The sequence below is a fragment of the Clarias gariepinus genome, chromosome 19 (genome assembly GCF_024256425.1).
Source record: "Clarias gariepinus isolate MV-2021 ecotype Netherlands chromosome 19, CGAR_prim_01v2, whole genome shotgun sequence".
Lineage (NCBI taxonomy): Eukaryota > Metazoa > Chordata > Actinopteri > Siluriformes > Clariidae > Clarias > Clarias gariepinus.
The window spans coordinates 18076935-18097291 of NC_071118.1; the positions used below are offsets into that span (position 1 = coordinate 18076935).

A 20357-nucleotide genomic window follows, 5' to 3' on the forward strand; every position below is an offset into this window, starting at 1 on the left:
ATACTGTGAACTACTAGCAGTGAAAGTGGTAATTGTGCACAACGTTCCTGACAAAAACAAACAAACCAGAAAAACCAAAAAACCCTGCATATTTCACAATTCACTTGAGGACTATATACTGTATGGTTGTTCAGAATCCTGATATAATCTTGATATTTACTGCCTAAATTACTTGCCTGTAAATATGAATCGATACACTGTCTATCCCTTACAAATGAATCCATGCACTCATTTCCCCCCATTTCCCATTCTCCTCTTTTCACCTACTCTCCGTTCACGTCCTAGAATGAGAATACACAGTACTGCCACTGGTAAGTGCTCCAGGCTACTTTATTGCCCCGTGTAATCTCGCAGGTAGCTGCTGCGACTTGTAATAGAGGCGCCATGCTGCTAAGACTGCGCTGTCAATGACACAAGCAATGCTCGCATTTGCGCTGTTGGCAGGATCACTTTGGATCATATTAAGTAAGTCAAATGTTTCAATTTCAAATTGATGTAATGTGTATTAGACGACGGCTGTGGGTTAACCGTGGATTCAGGAGGCTAGATGTGCTTTGTAACCATGCTCATTGAAATAATGGCTGCCAGTAATAGATACTGCAAGAATTTATTCGACAATGGATATTAGGAGCGTGAAATCTGCGGTTCTGTTATTTCGCGAGCTTTGTAGGCTACCAGGGACATAATCAGGGCGATAACCAGGGCAGCTGCGTTATTATGAATGGTCGAGGCGTACAGGATGTGCGACGATGCGGTGCTGCCACAAATAGCCCACATGATAATGTTCCACAAATGTATCGATAAAATTCTATATAAATTAAACTTCATTTTCACACTTTATATATAATTCGACTAGACACGAAGGAGCCGCCCACTAATGCTGTGTTTTATATAGTGTGGCTTTTTGCACGCTGTTTTGCAGCGACAATATTGTGGAGCTGCCGCCTAAGTCCCAAGCCTGTGAGGTTGAGTCAGCATGAAGGGAGCTGTTCACGCAATGGCGGTTCTGAAAACCAGTACCGGGATGCGAGCACTTCGTTAGAACCGTTTGAGCACCCAGTTTCATTAATCTTTAGTTGAAAATTAGCAAACAGCATTAAATAGTATTCGCTCAGTTCTTGCAGAAAGACATTAATACGCTCGTTCACATTCTTCACGCGGTAGGAACTGCACCCTATTCATTATGTATCGAGCCAGGTAAAACTAGAGAAAGAGAACTCGACCCCTGCCATGGTCGAGATGCTGTAATTCATCTGGCATGGTATTGAACTTCAGTTTGAATTGTTAAGATGCGGAAAAAAAACTGACCATAGTGATATTGTTAGATAGCTACTTAGTGTTAGAGTATCTAATAAATAGACTATAATTTAAATAGTCAGTTGACTGTATTCTGTAAAAGGTGTGATTTGCACAAAGTTACCATGCTCATTTCTTAATTTAGCTCATGGACCAACCACAATTGATTGTAGACATATGCAAAAACATCTGATAAGTTTGAACAGTATCATGCATTCTTGTCAATTTTCCATTCTGAGATGCAACCTTGTCATAGTTTCTGTGGCATAAAATAAACTTGCTGTAGGGAAATTTTCTATACTGTGACCTTTTGTGGTTTTTAACCCAGTGCTGCAAACTAAGGAATTATCAAATACTTTCAATTTAGTTAAGACTTAAGTAGTAAATTGACCTTACTTCAATGGTTGTGTGACTCATGTTCTATTTGTTTGCATATCTGGTATCTGAGTATGTTCATAAAAAAAGGCATACTTGATGTGCTTTGCAAGGTAAGACCAGTATATCACATAGCCAAGGATAAAGAGAGCAGCTCAGATTATAGAGGGGGAGGGGTGAGAACTGCATCTGCTGAGTATGGTGTGATACGGTGGCCAGCAAGGCTGGGTTAATTTCGCGTTTGGTGTTATCCCTCTTTCTGCCATTCAGCACTCCTTATCAGCTATAATCTTTTAAAGGTAGGAGGTTGCTACAGCTTTGCAAAATGCAAGATACATATGCTTTAACTTCATATGGCTCCAGTTCTGTAAGTAACTGTTACTGTTAAATTTTATATATAATTGCTTGCATTCTGTTGCAGGTTTACACAATGACTAAAGAAATAGTGTGTGCTTTCAGAGGTTAGTATGTAAATATAAACAAAAATGCAGAAATAAGGAGGACATTTGTTTAGTATTTATTAAAAGATGGCTGAATTGCATGATTTGAGGTAGATTTTATTTGGTAATTCAGTAGTCTTTTTTTTTAATTCAGTAGACTAATTCTAAATAATGTTTAACAAATTGTGGAAAAAGAAATTTAATCTATGTGCACACATCACACACACATCTAATATCCTAACACTAGATGCTGCCTTTTTTTATTAATGACAAACTTGTTCAAACTGACAGGCCTCATTAAGCAATTAAGTAAGTATTTCCCCAATTTTCAGGTACAGTGGAACCTTGGACTCCAAACATAAATTGTTTTGGAAGCGGGCTCGTATTTCAAAACACTTAAAAAAACAATTTCCCCATAAGAAATAATGGAAACTCAAATTATTCGTTTCACAGCCCCAAAAACAAATACATAAAAATAAGATAAAAATAAAAACAAGATACAAAATCTAAGTAAAAATAAAACAAATTAACCTGCACTTTACTTCTAGAATCAAATTAATGTCTAGATCAAATTAATGAAAACGTTAATGCTGTTTGTGATAAAACGATGTCAGAACACACAGTGCATCACTGTTACAGTGGCAAAAGGAGCCTACTCCATATTAGGCAGGTGGTCATAATGTTATGGCTGATTGGTGTTTTATGTCTTATAAGATCCATTCAGGCTGCAATGACTGCATATGCATTTGTGGTCCCTTAAGGTTATAAAAGATTTCATAAATCCTGAACAGGACATAACGAATGTAACCAGACATAGCAAACGCAACAGCTTCCTGCACACAGTTTGTGTATCTCGTGTGTCTTGTATAGAACATTATCTGATTATGTTCTTTTTTTTTAAGTTTACATGGACTTGATTCATTGTTTTTTTTTTTGTTTTTTTTTGCAACAACAAGCTTTTATTATTAGAGGTGGGTAGAGTAGTCAAACATACTCAAGTAAGAGTAGCTGTACTTCAAAATAATATTACTCAAGTAGAAGTAAAAAGAAGTCATCCAAAATCTTACTGAAGTAGAAGTAAAAAAATTATTTGGTAAAAAGTCTACTCAAGTCCTGAGTAACTGTTTCATCATAATGTTTATTTTTTTTTATATTTTTTATAATTTATGCAATTAGCCAAAGTGATAAAATAATTAAAAAAATTTAATAATAACAAAAATGAAATAACTAAAATAAATGAATACAAATAAATATCTTTACAAAATAGCAAATAGAGGAATAAGAAACACAAATTTCCTAATCTCACTTTTTTCGTAACAAAAAAATTAGGCATTTGAAACAAATACCTACTGTAGGTAACTATTTCCAGTGTAAGATATACTGTATATTCAGTTGCCCTGCAAGTGGCTAAGCAGATAGAAAATAACACTAGAACATGTACAAGAGGTCTCACTTTACCATAAACTGTGTCCAGTAGAACAAATGTAAGAAACTTATATATTTTTTGGCTCTAGCTTATTTGCTAATTATATATGCTAACATTGCAACATTGAGTTTTTATATGCTGAAATGTCTGTCTGTTTTGGCAGACAGAGAAGACACCGCATAATGAAGCTGTTTATACAGTAAGCACTGTGTGTAAGCGAAACATGCTTTGTATACTTTGAGGCCAGGGTGTTCATTCTCTTCTGTTGTAGTTATTATAGACAACCTTGTTTGTCTAAAAAAATACTGGCCAAAATGAAAGGAAGTCGAAAATGTTGTTTATCACTTTTTATATTCAAACTGAATATACTGTATTTCTAACATGAAAAATAAATAAAGCTCTCACAGAACATGTGTGTGGTACAGTAGCATAGACGTGGTTAAAAATCAGCTGAAGACAAAAGAGAAGGTGGGCTAACAGCAGATAACAGAAACGTTACTTATGTGTGCTTTGGTTGTTGGGGAAAAATCAGTGAAAACTGTGAACCAGGCCGACAAAGGTTGAACATAACACACATGCGTTCCTACACATGGCAGAAGCATTGTTCTGATGCGTTGCAGCACCATTCAGCTTACTAAATTTTTTATGTTTGCTAGCCCACATTTTAAATGCCTTACAAAAGTAGGATATTACTGCAGTATATATTACTTTTGGTAGAAACTTTTAATATTGTAACACAGTACTAACTTTTTAGTAACTAGAAATGTAAGTGGAATATTTTTTCTTAAATGGTGCATCCACCATCAATACATTTTGATGATTTGCACAAAAGTTTTACAAGTTGGCTATTAACTTTAAATACTGTATAAGACAGATTTAGATAAGAGTGACATGGATGGTCGATCAGGGCATCATACTGCTGAGAGCAGCACTAAGAAAAGAAAAGAAAGAAAAAAAAGAAAGGAAATAAAAAGTTTTTCAGAATTATGATAATGTTTGCAAAATTGTTTTTTTATTGCTGATTGCTCTATTGCACATCACATGTTTCATGTCACCATATGGGTCAACTTTGATGGTACCCTGATTGTAGTTTGTGTTGTAAGAACTTACTTGTACAGCAACTAGTAAAATTAATCACACTATGAAATGCTACAGAATAAACCACAGATTATTCATAATACTAAAAATATATATTGTACTGTATAGTTTTGCAGGCTTATTTCATTTTTCTGTTTTGTGTGAAATCCTTAAGAACAATATATAATCGGTCTGCAAGATGAAACTATTTAGTCTTTACTTGTTTTTGTTCATACTTGTTATTTTACTGTATATAGATCACACACATCTCTCTCACACACACAAACACACACACGCATTACAAATGTAATTTAATTCAATTCAATTTTATTTGTATAGTGCTTTTAACAATTGTCATTGTCGCAAAGCACACACACACACACACACACGCACACACACACTAACAAGTCACATGTGTCACAGACACACACATCATAAATTTTAACACACAGACTCACACACCACACACACAAACACAAGATTTTGCTGCTCATTGAGCTGAACAGCTGTCGCACTACATGTCTCAACTTAACAGGAAGTCAGTTATTTTGTGTCATTTGCCAAAACGCATCCGATGGATTTTGATATACTCCTCCTAGGGAATTTACACGATCGCCACCAAACTGGGATCTAAAGATATTGAGGATTTTTGATATCTTAAACAGGTCAGCCGTGACAATGCTTTAAACTTATGCTGAAAAGTGTTTAATTTACTGTGTGGCATTATATTGAGTGACACATTCAGTGACATCATGTTCAGTGACATCACATTAAGTAACATCATAGTGTGATGCCTTTTTTTTTTTTACACATCCCTCACACGCACATATATCACACAAATACTGTACTAACACACACATCACAAATGTTAACACAGACTCACACACCACACACAAACGGACAAACGCATTTACTCATTACACACACACATATACACACACACAGAGGGCTTAAATGATTGAGATCAAACAATTTTGAATATTATACAAACATAACCCAATGAAACAATGTGTAAGTTATGCACTGCAACCAGGCAGCGATGGCTTTTTGTAGGGTTTAACATGCTCAAAAAACACAGGTTGTACAGTGCACCTCGGCCCTTTTTAGAGATCTTAACATAAATTTCCCCTATTCTACACACACACACACACACACACACACACACACACAAAGAATGTTAACACTCTCACACTCACATCTCTCTTTCTATCACTCTCACACACACATACGCATACACACATGCACACACACACACACACACACACACACACACACACACACACACACAGTTGACATTACAAATATTTAGGGCCCAAGCTGACCTTAGCCCTATTATGTCATATTGTGTGTGCAAGTTTTGCGGTATACCCGGGCGGCAATGGCTTTTCGCAGGCCTTACAATGCTCAAAAGATAAACAGGTTATGTGGGGCGCCCGGGTGGCGATTGGGCAGGGTGCTTGGGCCAGCTTATCTTTGCTTGAAACTATATTTGTAATTGTTATTTTCGATGCATAAAAACTTTGGCAATTAATGTGCATCATACCCGTGGATATCCGCCCAAATAACTCCTTTCTGCTGGGATTGTTGTGCTATTACTTTTCAAAGAGACTGACTGACAGTTTTCCCAAAATTCATGTTTTTCCAATTTGGGCCTGGGCAGCTGCATTGCCCTGAACTTTGCACACATACCCACAATTCTTATTTTAAAATGTCTACTTGAAAACCCTGTAAAAATGCACAATTTTTAATGATCCTGTGATGAACCACTTTGTTCCCTTGAGTAAGAGCTTGCTCATTTTAAGTCAGATCGGCAAACAAGACATGGCTACTTTGGTAGGCTTTTTTGATTGTGTCAATAAAAAATAATTCATCCCTTCAAAAAAGGCCCTAAAATCACTGCAAAATTGCCTCCAAAGCTCTAGTGGAAAGTCCTAAAAATAAACATTGTCATTATTCACAATACAAGGAATTGCTTATACCCCTATCTCACCTATGCGGTTTGACATGCAGTGAGATGCGGTGTTAGGCTCTGTGAGCAGCCGTGATTGCCCGCCGACATTCCGCGAAGTTCCGCAAGGTCCGAAAAAAAAATTAAACATGTTTAAACATGTATTTAAGGCGGCTTAAACATGTTTAATTTTTTCGCATGGAAAAATGGAAACGTAATTGCAGTGCCAAAACTCACAGTAAATCATGATGCATGGTACTACTTCATGGTACTAAAAAAACATCACTTAGATCATTCAAGCATTGTGTAATGCTAAGAAAACTGTAAATGTATATTTTGTGCCCAAAACAGATAAAAGCAATTGTGTTGTATTACCAATTGTCAAGTTGTCGCTGTGTGTGTGGACGAGGCATAGTCACAGAGGCAGGATGTTGGTTTATAGGTTCTTTTATTCACCATAAAACATAAAACAAAAACAAAAGCTCTTTTCTTACAGCCCTAATAACCTTTAATGTCACCTATATAACACTACTCATTTAAAGTTCTACAAGGACAATAATAGCAACAGAAGCTACATCAGCAATAGTTGTAACAAAAGCTAGACACCGACTGATTTTCAGTCAGGCTATTTATAATCAACATAATCACATTTCTCGGCTCAGGTTAGTGCTTCCCTCACCTGACCGAGGTGCAGTCTAGGGGTTGACCCTCACAGTACCCCCCCTCAAAAAACGCTCCTCCGGACCGTTGCTGGAGGTCCTGGACTTTCCCTGCAATGGTTCCAGTCTGGTCTCCTACCCCAGAGGCGGTTGATTTGCTCCCCCTTGTCGAGTTGACGAGGAGCTTTAGAGCCAAGCCATTCAGCTGGCACATAGCTCTCCGAATCCAATTGCGGAACGGGCGCGACGGTCTTGGAGCTTGGTAGCGGAGGAGCAGACACGACACCTGTGGCAATTGGCGGCAGAGGGGCTGATGCGATGTTCATGGGACTCGGCGGCTGCAGAACTGAAGTGACATCCGCGGATCTTGGCGGCAGCAGAGCTGAAGCCATGTCTGTGCCGCTTGGAGGCTGCGGTGTTGGCACGGTGTCCTCGAAGCCGGAGGCAGAGGAAGAAGCTCTATGTTCTTGAAGCCGGGCTGAGGAGCTGGCACGATGGCCTCAAAGCCTGGAAGCAGCGGAAGAAGAAGCGTGTCGTCCTCGCTGATCAGCGGCGGTGCGAAGTCCTCTCCGTCAAGCCGAGGTGGAGGAAGCACATCAGCAGCAACGCGTATTCCTTCGTGTCGGGCAGGGGCGGTGGAGGTGGAGGAAACGCGTCCTCATCACCATGCAGCCGCAGCATGCATCCTTGCTGTCGTGCTGCGGAGGATGAGGAGGAGGCGCGACGTCCTCGCTGACGAACGGAGACAAAGGAGGAGGAAGGGCAACATCCTCGCTCTCAAGCAGCGGCGGAGGAACACGAAGCGCGATGTCCTCGCTCTCAAGCTGCGACGAAGGAAAAGGAAGCGCGATGTCCTCGCTGTCGAGCAGCGGCGGAGGAGGAGGAAACGTGATGTCCTCGAGGTCGTGCAGAAAAAGAGGCCCGGTGTCTTCGAAGCCTGGCAGCAGCAGAAGAAGCGCGACGTCCCCACTGTCTAGGAGAGGCGGGGAAGGAAGGAAGCTGTCCAGCTGAGGTTCGTGAAGCGCTGTATCCTCCATGACGAAGAACGGCGGCGGCGCTCGCCGGATGCCGAGTCTGCAGCCCTCCCAGCTCTGCCACACCTCTCTCTCCTTGCTCCTCACTGTTGTTCAGCATTACCGCCAGTTTGGGCAAGATGGTGATGGCTCCCCCCCAAAATACATCTAGGGGAGAGACCTCCGCTATGCCTCTTATACGGTCTAGCTATCTGTCACGTTGTCGCCGTGTGTGTGGATGAGGCATAGTCGCAGAGGCAAGATGTTGGTTTATAGGTTCTTTTATTCACCATAGAACATAAAACAAAAACAAAAGCTCTTTTCTTAGAGCCCTAGTAACCTTTAATGTCACCCATATAACACTACTCATTTAAAGTTCTACAAGGACAATAATAGCAACAGAAGCTACATCAGCAGTACTTGTAACAAAAGCTAGACACCAACTGATTTTCAGTCAGGCTATTTATAATCAACACAATCACTTTTCTCGGCTCAGGTTAGTGCTTCCCTCACCTGACCGAGGTGCAGTCTGGGACAAGCAGTTCCTGATTAAACATACTCAAAAAAGCACTTCAAACAAAAATAGTCTTCGGGCGCTTTGGCTCCCTCTAGGGGTTGACCCTCACACCAATCCATTCATCCATTCATCCATACATACAATGGTCAGGAAATATCTTTTTCATATACAGTAGAACCTATGTAAAACTTTATACTTTAGTACAAATACAGTAGCGTGTACCGTATACATATACAGTGTAAAAATACAAGAAAAGTTGCTTTTACACTGTACTTAAATTCCAAACAGTTCTCCCAAAAACTGAGAGTCACATTATTTCAATTATGTGCCAGAATGATGAATGCAAGTATCAAAAAAACACAAAAACGAACCTACTTGTCAGTCTTGGCCACATAGACAGCTAGGCTGCTCCACTTACTGTGGGTCTCTAACTTCCATGAGAGAACACTGAACTTGCCAGGTTTTATAATAAAAACAGCTTACACTTCCTGGCTTTACTCTGGTCCTGTAGGATGTAAAAATGGCTACTTGCATGGAAAGAGGAAGCTGGGGAGACATAAGAGCAGAAAGAGAATGATGTAATAGAGGGGAGAACACTGTTTGAAGGGACAGTTTTAAGGCTTATGGTAGCTTAGGGCATTTTCTCACTGGGGTTCGGAAACCATTTCTGAGCACACTAGGCCCCGGGACCAGTTGATTTTTGTCTGTGAGCATGCAATCCTTCCGAGCTCGAGAACCAATCCCTGGACCAATTACAGAGGTGGTCTTGGAAACCAAAAGACGGAGTGACGTAATTACTGTTTGACTCCGTGCACAAACAAACGTGGCTGCTGAAGAATCTCTGTGGAGTAATGCCGAAGTACAGTGTTTACTCAAAATTTAGACAGATGAAAACATCCAAAGTCAATAAAAACTGATATTTCCATACGTATTTACACGAGTGTGCAGCAACACTGAGCAATGCCGTGCAGCAGGGGCGGACTGGGACCAAAAAGTGGCCCTGGACTTTCTAGCTCGCAGCAGCCCACATCATAATACATTGGCTCATTAATGTAGAGATAAAGTTTTAACACCAGTTACAAGTATAAAGATATAACACAATACAGAAATCAATGCTTTTTAAACATATTATTTGAAGTATCACTGAACATATATTGGGTCATATTAGTAAAACAAAGAAACAAAGGAAGGAACATCAACACAAAGAACATATAAATCTATAAAGACAATATTTTAAAAACAGAATGGGAATAAAACTGAACTGGTAAGCTGAAATAAAATTCAGTAGCAGCATTAGCTTACGCTAGTAAACTAGTTACTTATTTTAATTATTTTGGTAGTCAATATTAATTTGAAATAAGGCTGAGAAATGTTATTTTGAATTAATATTGACTACCATAATAATTACTAGCACGAGTTAATGCTGCTACTGATTTTATTCCAGCTTACCTGTTCAGTTTGATTGTGATTCTTTTTACTCGGCTCCGGTAGATCAGGGGAGAGGTGTTGGTCTTCATCAGCAGGCGCTGGTGGTTCATCATCACTGACCTGCTGCATTTGCAGCTTACACTGATGGGTGGTATATCTTACACTGCATCACAATGACATCCTCTGTGCAATGTTAATATCTCACAAACAAAAAGGCCAATCTGTTTTGTCCTCATAAAGTTTTTTTGTGAAATTCCACCCATACACGTGTGACAAATATGCAAAGGGAAAAAAAAATCAGGAAGGGGCAAATACTTTTCCATGGCACTGCACATGTAGTCAGATTGTTCCACTGGGATGAAACTGTGCCAGGTGGCGGTAAAGCACTTTCAAATTTCGCTGTCCCTGACCATAATGTTAGAGCTGTCAGAGCCTGCAGAACTGTAATTTTTCTTTACACCAAAGGCATAATCTGTTCATTTGAAGCATTTCACAACATTTACCTCTAAAGCTTTTTTCTTATTTTCGTGTAACTTTTAGCTCCACCTTTTTTTCTTCCTCCGTTTAATTAATTCATCTAGTGTGATCGAGTCAGAACCCCTCTGTCCTACGACATCATCTATGTTTATAATCTGAAAGTGTTCTGTCGATTTTTGCTGCCTTGTCGAAAAATGCTACTGTAGCACAAATCGATAGCAGAGACTATCGATTTATGCTACCGTAATTCGTACGGTAAACCTTTTCACCGGGGTAATGGCGCAGAAGTTAGTTAGGAGTTCATTCGCACTTATTGTTACTAAGGTTTTTGTAAATTAATAAATGCTGACCGAATTTTTTAAAAACTACACTATGGACGTTCAATGTTATTAGAAGAGCTTCAAGTATACATGTAAGATGTAAATGTAGGTGTTTAAATTTGAGTAATAAAGCTTTTCGATAGTTTTCAGCTCCAAGTTTTTATTTTCCTTAATGTTAAGGCTCATTCATGACAATTTATGCAGAAACTCAAATGTTTCGGTCAAAGTAAGTAAGGAAAACGGTTTAAACTTACTGTCAACCGAAGTCTCAGCACCAAGGTAGCATGGAATTATGGGCGTGGAAACAGAGTGCAAACTTGTGTGACTGCGCATGCGCAGATACGGTATGTAGCACAACTTGATGGGTAGCATTTTTCTATTGAACACCGGACAGCATCGAGCCTGGTCCAGCAGAGAGCCTGTAAGCGAATGGTAAGTTAATGTTAAATACTAACAATATTAACATTGCTAAAGAGAGTTCCGTATTATCACGATATCTCCTGGTAATTTTCTGTGGATTTTGTAGTGACATTTTGAATGCATATGATACACGATGATCCTTTCACATTAGCTCACAACAAAGTTAACTTTGAATGTTCCTTCTGTCTGCTTACTTTAAGACACCAGATCCTTTCCCTGATCAAAAAAGTAGAATATGATGAACTCAAGTGCTGTGCTTATGTAGCTATTAAAGTTACAAGTACTTTACTCATTATTTTATGTATAATCTTTATGTATATACTTCAACACATTTCAGAGAGACTTATAAAATTAAGATGCTGATGATCCACATAGAGTCCTTTCACAATTTCAGGTTACCTCCGATTGTTGTGACAAAATTTAGATGTTGAAAATCTTTTTAAATTTGTACAAGCTGTTATGATTGCAACTTTCAAGCTTCTTGCTTTTATATATATTTTTTGCAGACAGACACTGGAGGAAACACAGACTAAGTTTTTGACAGTAGCACAAGACCAGCTAACAACAGAAGAAAAAGGCAAAACATGATGTGCAAAAGCAAGAGCAGGAGACTCACAATACAGAGAAAGGAACATCAAGAGATTGAATAGGATGTTAATGCAGACGATGGACTAACTGTTGTCTTTATTTCAGTAACACACACCTTCTTGCTATGAAAGTAGAAGTAAATAATCATTTACATGTTGTAATGTTTAAATTTTTCTACAATTTGACAGCTACTTTTGTTGCAAAAGCTTTATTATATTTACTGTCAGGGATCGGTAGGGGGCGTGGTGGATCCAAATGCAGAAGAGACAGATCACTTCAGATAGCAAATGGAGTTTGGGTGCTTGTGACTTGGTTGACAACGTTATAGCTTAATGCCTTGACCTTAATTCCGCGTAGAGCTGGGATTTGGAATAAATCCGCTGGAAAGCGAAAGCGCGGAGCGCCGGCACGGGCGGGCCGAGGGAGGAGGCGGTGTGTATGACGCTTGGCTCGCAGAAACGCGGAAGCGCAAGCTTTATGCTGGTATGAAAAAGCCTGAGCCTTGCGGGGAGCCGGCGAGAAACGGCAGCGTGAGTCCGGTGAGGAGAGGAGATAAATCAGGGTCTTGGAGCTGGGGAGGGTTGAAGCCGAAGAAAGGGGAAGAGGTCCGTGATCCAAATTCGTGGTCGGCGGCAGGTAAGCAGTCGGTAACGGGAAAACTCCAAATGTGTCAAATCCAAAACGAAAAGGCAAAGTCGTAGTCAAAAGGGCGAAGCCAGGTCGATACTTGGCAGGCTGAGACGAGAGATAGCGCTGGTAAATTAAGGCTGAGAAGGCACACAAAAAACTGGCGATGTGGTGGTGTCAGCGCATGGCTTAAATAAGCATAAGCGGTGATTGCTGATAGGAGACAGGTGTGTGGAGAGCGGAAGGTGAGGTGGTGAGTTGGAAGGAGTGGTTGGGAGAAAGGAACGGGAAGGCTTTAGTGATCATGGCGAGACTGTGGCTTGACTGTGGCCTCCTCTTTTTGGGCAGGAAAGAGAGGTGGTTGATAACCCAGGCAGCAGTGAAAGGGAGACATGCCTGAGGAGGAAGTTGGGAGCGAGTTGTGGGCATACTCGACCCAGGGAATGAATCGGCTCCAAGAGGATGGGTCCCGAGAAGCCATGCACCTTAGGGCCTTCTCAAGCTCCTGGTTCATTCGCTCAGTCTGTCCGTTAGTCTGTGGGTGAAATCCAGATGAGAGGCTGGGGGTGGCGCTGACAAGGTTGCAAAATGCCTTCCAGAACTGGGCCGAGAACTGGGGACCCCTGTCCGAGACTATGTCGACAGGAAGCCCGTGAAGTCGGAAGACATGATTGACCAGGAGTTCAGTTTCCTTGGCAGATGGAAGCTTGGGTAGTGGGATAAAGTGGGCCGATTTGGAGAAACGGTCCACAATGGTCAGGATGCAGGTGTTATTCTGTGACGGTGGTAGGCCAGTGACGAAGTCGAGAGATATGTGAGACCAGGGGCGGTGAGGGATGGGGAGAGGTCTGAGTAGGCCCTCCGGAGGTCGGTTAGTATTCTTGTTTCTGGAACAGATATTGCAGGAGGCCACAAAGTTCTTTACATCCTCTTTGATGGTGGGCCACCAGAAGCGTTGGTGCAGGAGGAAAAGAGTGCGTGCTGCTCCTGGATGGCACGCCAATCTGGAACCGTGGGCCCAGTCCAATACCTGAGGGCGCACGGAGGCTGGAACAAAGAGTTTATTTGTGGGAACGATACTTGGGCCTGGTTCTTGTTCCAGGGTCTGTTGAACCAGGTGCTCTACGTCCAGTTGGGTGAATGCAACAAGGCAGTGAGGGGGTAGGATTGTCTCTGGCATGGACATGTCTTGAGGGGTAGAGAACTGTCGGGAGAGAGCATCAGGTTTTACATTCTTGGTCCCAGGACGGTAAGACAACGTAAACTGAAAACGGGAAAAAAACAGTGACCAGCGTGCCTGGCGTGAGTTCAGTCTTTTAGCTGTTTTTAGATATTGAAGGTTTCGGTGATCCGTCCATACGAGAAAGGGATGTTCCGCCCCTTCTAACCAATGTCTCCATTCCTCGAGTGCCAGCTTGACTGCCAGAAGCTCACGATCCCCGATGCCATAATTACGATCAGGGGCTGTAAGTCGGCGAGAGAAGAAAGAGCAGGGGTGGAGTTTATTATCCTTTGGAGACCTCTGTGACAGCATAGCTCATACTCCAGTTTTTGGTGCGTCTACCTCAAAAACAAACTGGAGGCGGGGTCAGGAAAAATGAGGACGGGTGCTGTGGTGAAGCGGTGCTTGAGTTCCCTGAAAGCCTCCTCAGCCCGTGAGTTCCATCGGAATGGCGTTTTGGAAGAGGTTAGTGACGTAAGTGGGGCTGCCACCGTGCTATAACTTCGGATGAAGCGATGATAAAAGTTGGCGAACCCCAGGAACCGCTGAAGTTCACGTCGCGAGGAGGGTACTGGCCAGTCAGTGACTGCCTTGACCTTTGCGGGGTCCATCTGGATGCCTACCGGGGAGATGGAGTGGCCTAAAAGGGAAGTGGAGGTGCAGTGGAACTCACATTTTTCTGCCTTAACGTAGAGCTTGTTTTCCAATAGTCGTTGCAAGACCTAGCAAACATGACATTTGTGTTCCCTTACAGAGCGTGAAAAGATTAGGATATCATCCAAATAAGCAAAGACGAAAACATTAAGGAAGTCCCTAAGGACATCGTTTATGAGGACCTGGAACACGGCCGGTGCATTGGTCAGACCAAATGGGACTACAAGATATTTGTAATGGTCCGTTGGGGTGTTGAAGGCAGTCTTCCACTCCCAGGTAAATACACGGGCAACCTGAAGAAGTTCGCAGGCGGACGTCATCAGCGGGAGGGGGTAATGGTTCATTACTGTGATCTCATTTAAGCCTCTGTAATCAATACAAGGTCTAAGGGACTTGTCCTTTTTTTCAACAAAAAAAACCCCAGCTCCCGCCGGAGAAGACGACGGACGGATTATGCCTGCTGCTAGTGACTCGTTAATGTAATGATTAATGGTCTCTCTCTCTGGGCGAGAAAGTGAGTAGAGTCGCCCCTTGGGTGGGGAGGTGCCGGGAAGCAGGTCAATAACGCAGTCATGGGGTGGTGAGGTGGTAAGGAGATCGCCCGTGACTTACTGAACACCTGTCGCAAATCGTGATATTCAGCGGGAACCTTGGTTAAGTCAGGGATCTCCTCTCGTGATGCTGGCGAGGTCCGGTCCACAGGGGCTGTGTGTAGACATGAGAAGAGGCAGGTGGGGCTCCAATCAATGATGCTCCTTTTAATCCAATCAATGTGGGGGTTATGTAATCTGAGCCAAGGGAGCCCCAAAACGATGGGTGCATGAGCATTTTGTACGGTCAGGAGGGAAATAGTCTCCGTGTGGTTGCCTGAAAACTGTAGGGTGATGGGGGCAGTCCGATGGGTAATGGGAGTGAGTCTGCTACCATCAAGGGCCTGAACAGAAAAAGGCTGGCACAGGGGAGTGAGAGGCATTTGGAAGTCGGAGGCAGTAGAGGAGGAAATTAGATTCTGGTCCGCCCCGGAGTCCACTAAGGCATGAGTGGTATACGACCGATCATCATGGGTCACAGTCACTAAGAAAAATGAGCGCTGGTCCGGGGAAGAGCTAGAAGTTGGGCCCCCCTGCATCCCCAGAATTACGGGGGGGCCTGCCCTTTTAGTGGGCAGGATCGCACGACGTGGCCTGTCTAGCCGCAGTAGAAGCAGGCGACATTGTCTCTGGGCGCTGACGCTCCTTTGTCGAAATGCGCGTGCGACCTATCTGCATGGGTTCAGGGGGTGTCTCGGGGGGGGACTAGGACAGGTACTGGGGTGTAAGGAGCGAGCAAAGGCTGCTGTTCACTTCGCTGAATCCTTCTCCGGGCGTCAACGCGGGTTGCTAGGTCGATGAGCCCCTGCAGATCCAAGGGGAGATCTCGAGCCGCGAGCTCATCTTTGATTGTATCTGAGAGTCCATGGAGGAAGCAGTCAAAAATGGCTCTTTCATCCCAATCACAGGAGGGAGCCAGAGTCCGGAAATCTATGGCGTAGTCTGAGACGGAGCGTGTTCCTTGACGAAGCTGAAGTATCTGGGTTGCCGCCTGATGTCCCGTAAATAAGCGATCGAAAACTCTCCTCATTTCGTCAGTGAATGTCTTATACGTGAAATAGCATGGAACTTGGGCATCTCATAATGCCGTCCCCCACTCTCTGGCCTTTCCAGTGAGGAGGGTGATAATATAGGCAACCTTGGAACGCACTGTGGGAAATGAAATAGCCTGCAGTTCTAGTACGAGGGAGCATTGAGATAAAAAAAGAGCGACACGTGCCTGGGTTGCCATCATAGGTAGGTGGAGCAGGGAGGCGTGGCTCCTGAGCCGGAGGAAGTATCTGAGTGGGGGGGCAAGGAGTGGGTGCAGGAGGTGGCCGATCCTGAATCTGAGCAGAAAGAGATTGCAAAGTTTCTGTGATGGTGAGTTGGAAGGAGTTGTTGGGAGAAAGGAACGGGAATGCTTTAGTGATCATGGCAAGACTGTGGCTTGACGTGGCATGACAATTTACTATATTTTATTTGATATTTAACAACAACAAAAAAGCAGAGCCAGGTCAATATACAGCCAACACCCACAGCAAACGTTTAAAAACAAACAATAATCTGTTTATATAAAAGTGAACATGGAAACACCCAAGGGCAAAACAGTTCAGTAAAAGAAGGCATAAAAGAAAGAAAGAGTCATGATTGCTCAAGTAGATCCCACAAAGAGGCCCATATCTGCCAGAATAGTTCAGGTTTGTTCTGTAAATCGTATGTAAGTTTTTTCAATGGCAGAAGATTACCCACTTGTGCCAAACACATCTTTAAAGTTGGTACACAAGATGTTGACCACAAGATAAGTATACATTTCTTTGCCAGATAAGTAATAAAATTTAATAAACAATTTAAACCAGAAGGAAGATCTAGTGATATTTTACAATTTAACAGGCATATAGTTGGAGACATAGTGAATTTTCTAGTCAGTATTTTCTCAATCAGATCATGCACTTCATACCAAAAAGTTTTATTTTCTTACACTCCCAGAATATATGCATCAATGTTTCCGGTTTTAAATTACATTTAAAACACAGCTGAGATACATTTGTGGAGGCGTACAGGGGTGAGATATGTTCTATACATGAATTTCAAGTTTTGCTCATGCACAGAAACTGACGTTGATTTGTAAAAAACCTCCTCACATATAGAGAGCCATTTATCATCAGTAAATAATTGGGGATTGCATGGTTAAATTCCCAGGGAGGTGGACATATTTTTTGACATCTACCCAAGACAAAGGGGTATTTATTACAAAAAGTTTTCAACTACTGGCCGGATCTCCTTAAAATTATTAATAAATGGAAGAGATGCTGATGTTCTCAGGGCACATGCAAAGAATTCCACAGTGACCCACAAAGAGCCTGTATCATTTGAAAATCATCTAAGCATTTGTTTGATCTGAGCACCCCAGTAGTAAAGCTGTATGTTGGGCAAAGATCCGCCTAGACACCCCTTTGGCTTGAGGAGAGAAGTGAATTTAATCCTGGGTTTTTTATTATTTTATATAAACTTACTGATGGCTGTATTCAGACCCTTAAAAAAAGTTAGAGTTCAAATAACAGGGTATGCATAAATAAAGTAAATGGGGAGGCACATTCATTTTAATTGTGCTACTGTAATTCTTCCAAAAAAAAAGAAATTAGCAACGAAGTCCACCTATTCATATCCAACTTAAGTTTTGTCGTTAAGGGTCAATAATTCTTGAAGAACAAATCTTTAAAGTCAGGGGTTATGTGCAGGGCTGGACTGGGACCAAAAAATGGCCCTGGCATTTTTGGACATAGCGGCCCACCATGATTATTTAATAATATGCTGAGGCATATGACACATCAAAGGATATGCGCTCACTGTTTTGTTTCAAACATTAAACCACAGTAACTTGCATGGAAGCGAATAACCTTGATAAAAAATTATTCTTAATTATTATGACATGTTTTATTAGCAATTCTCTCTCTCTCTCTCCCTCTGTCTCTCTCACACACACACGTGAGTGACCTCCAACCTAGCAAGGATGAAGTTCTGCACAAAACTCATTGTCTCCTATTAAATGTTTTTAAGTCTGACTGCAATAATTTGAGCATTTGCACAGTGTTAGCCTACAAATCCTCCAGATAGCTTACTATTTAGTAAAGATGTAGGCTACACTTAACATTTTCATTGTTAATTTCATGGCCTATCATCATTCTGCGTGTGTGTAGGCCTACGTGTGTCTACCTAGAAATCCGATAGTCAGCCATGTCATTTATATAACTATGAGGGTTTATTTGTTGTACTGCGTGAAGATTGACAACAATTTCAATCAATCGTGATAGACGTAAGACCACTCGTTAATTTGATGTGGATGGCAATGTACCTAATTGGCAGACGGTTCATTTGCGAGTAGCAGCTAGGTAGGCTAGTGGTGCAGGTTGTCGACAAACACTCAAATGCACGAGTGACACACACACACACAGACCACAAAAAAAGCCCTCTGTCTTCCCTACATAAATGTCCCTCCCTTCACTCTGCCAACACTTTGGCTACTTCTTACCGGACTCGTAGGTATTCTGAAGCCTTCCTCAGTCTGTCCCTGCTGGGTCACCTCTCTCACCACCTTCTCCTCCGAATCAATTTTCTGTGTAACTAACGTTGACGTTACTCTGTTCTACACTCCCTTGTGCCGCTCCGGCAGCCTGAGCACTCTGTACTGCCTCTGCACTGTTGCTAGATCTTGATGGCCCTACTGTACACCAGCAGCTGCAATTGAACGTGTGGTGGTGGCAAACATTTCTGTGATTTTCACACATTTTGCAGTTTCCACGCTTTTGCGTCTTTTCTCCCGCAGTTTCTCTGCACCCCCCTTGCTTTTTTTCTCTCTATTTCTGGTTTATTCATTGTTATAGACGGACTCATCTTAAACTCTGGTCGAACTCTTAACTAGCAGATTTTGTCAAGGTGAGATGAGGGCTGGCCAGGAGGGAGGCAGAGCGTGGCCGGAGATTTCATTGGACTAGCTCAATGTTCTTTAAGACAGTCAACCAATGGGCCGCGATTCAGGTCTCAGATACTCTACCATCGCGGTAATAAAAAAATTGGCCTAATAAACTTTTTTTTAAATATTAAATTATGACTGACAGCCCCAGCCCAAAAATGTGTGTCGGCCCACCGGGCATTGCCCCATATGCCCTATGGTCAGTCCAGGCCTGGTTATGTGTATGCCCAAATAAGAAAAAAACAGAGTCAGTGATGTGAAAGGGACACTGTAATTAAACATTCTGTGGGGCATTTAAAAACATGGCTTGGGATTTGTCATTAAGGTGAGTACTATTAAATTTCCAATAAGATGATTTAGGGGTTGAAAATTCTGTCAAACCTAAATAAACAGGGCTATGATCAGAAAGAACCATTGGACCAATTTTACAAGATCTTACACAATTAATATATCTGGAAGGCAAGAATAGATAGTCTAATCTGGAAGAGGAACTATGGGGAGGAGAGTACACTGAAAAAAAGGAACTTGGCTACCTGTTACATGTACTAAAGTGTAATATGTGTTTTGTACATAATTCATGTTTCCAAGATGAACATGAATAAATTATGTTGTATTTTCATGAAATTCAACAACTTAATATGTTTTAGATTCAATCATGTTGAGATAAACCAAAGAGATCTTGTCACTATGAAAACCGGAAATATCAAAGCAAACATCGCGAGAAGATATCGCGAGAAGAGAACAGTTTGTTGAGAAGACAAATGTTTGGCGGGCGTGTGGAAAAGGTAAGCAGGAATGAATTCCCATCTTTCTAAATAAAAACGAAATAGTGAACATAAATGTCACATGTTGTTTAGTGATCTTTAGTCACGTTATTTTGGTTTAGGCTATTTCTTGTATTTTTAATCCCACTTAAAATACAGACGGTTATATGCGTGTGCTTAATCTGCGGTTCGGTTCTCGTTTCGGTCTGTTCTCATGAGTTGTGAAGTGAAAGAAACAAAGTATAGATATTTTTCATTCGCTTATTTAAGTATCATGAATTTTAATGGAATACCTCTCTGTATTTTTTTTACAGCAGTTTGTGACTGAAAAGTGTCCTGTCTGCATCTGAGAGTTGTCTGACCAACCGTATCAAACGGTCATATTTAAAAGTCATAACGTACAGTTAAAGTACAAAATGTTTCTGTTGGTGTATAATTCTTTTTTCTATAATTAATACTTTTTTGTGGTGTTTTATGTTTTGTACATCTTTTCAAATTGAAACCTCATTTTTAAGTTGCTGCTGATGTAAAACAGGGTTTTTATTAAATATAAATTAAAAATCT

General features: G+C 41.6%; 1 protein-coding gene across 1 annotated transcript in view; it reads left to right on the forward strand.

The window, feature by feature from the left end:
- Positions 1–341: 341 nt before the first annotated feature.
- acsl6 (acyl-CoA synthetase long chain family member 6) overlaps positions 342–20357 on the forward strand; it is a 122440-nt gene continuing 102424 nt past the window's right edge. Inside the window, exon 1 of the mRNA XM_053478271.1 lies at positions 342–465. Within this exon, the coding sequence (XP_053334246.1) occupies positions 408–465 (58 nt within the window). The 5' untranslated portion in view covers positions 342–407. The remainder of the gene's footprint in view (positions 466–20357) is intronic.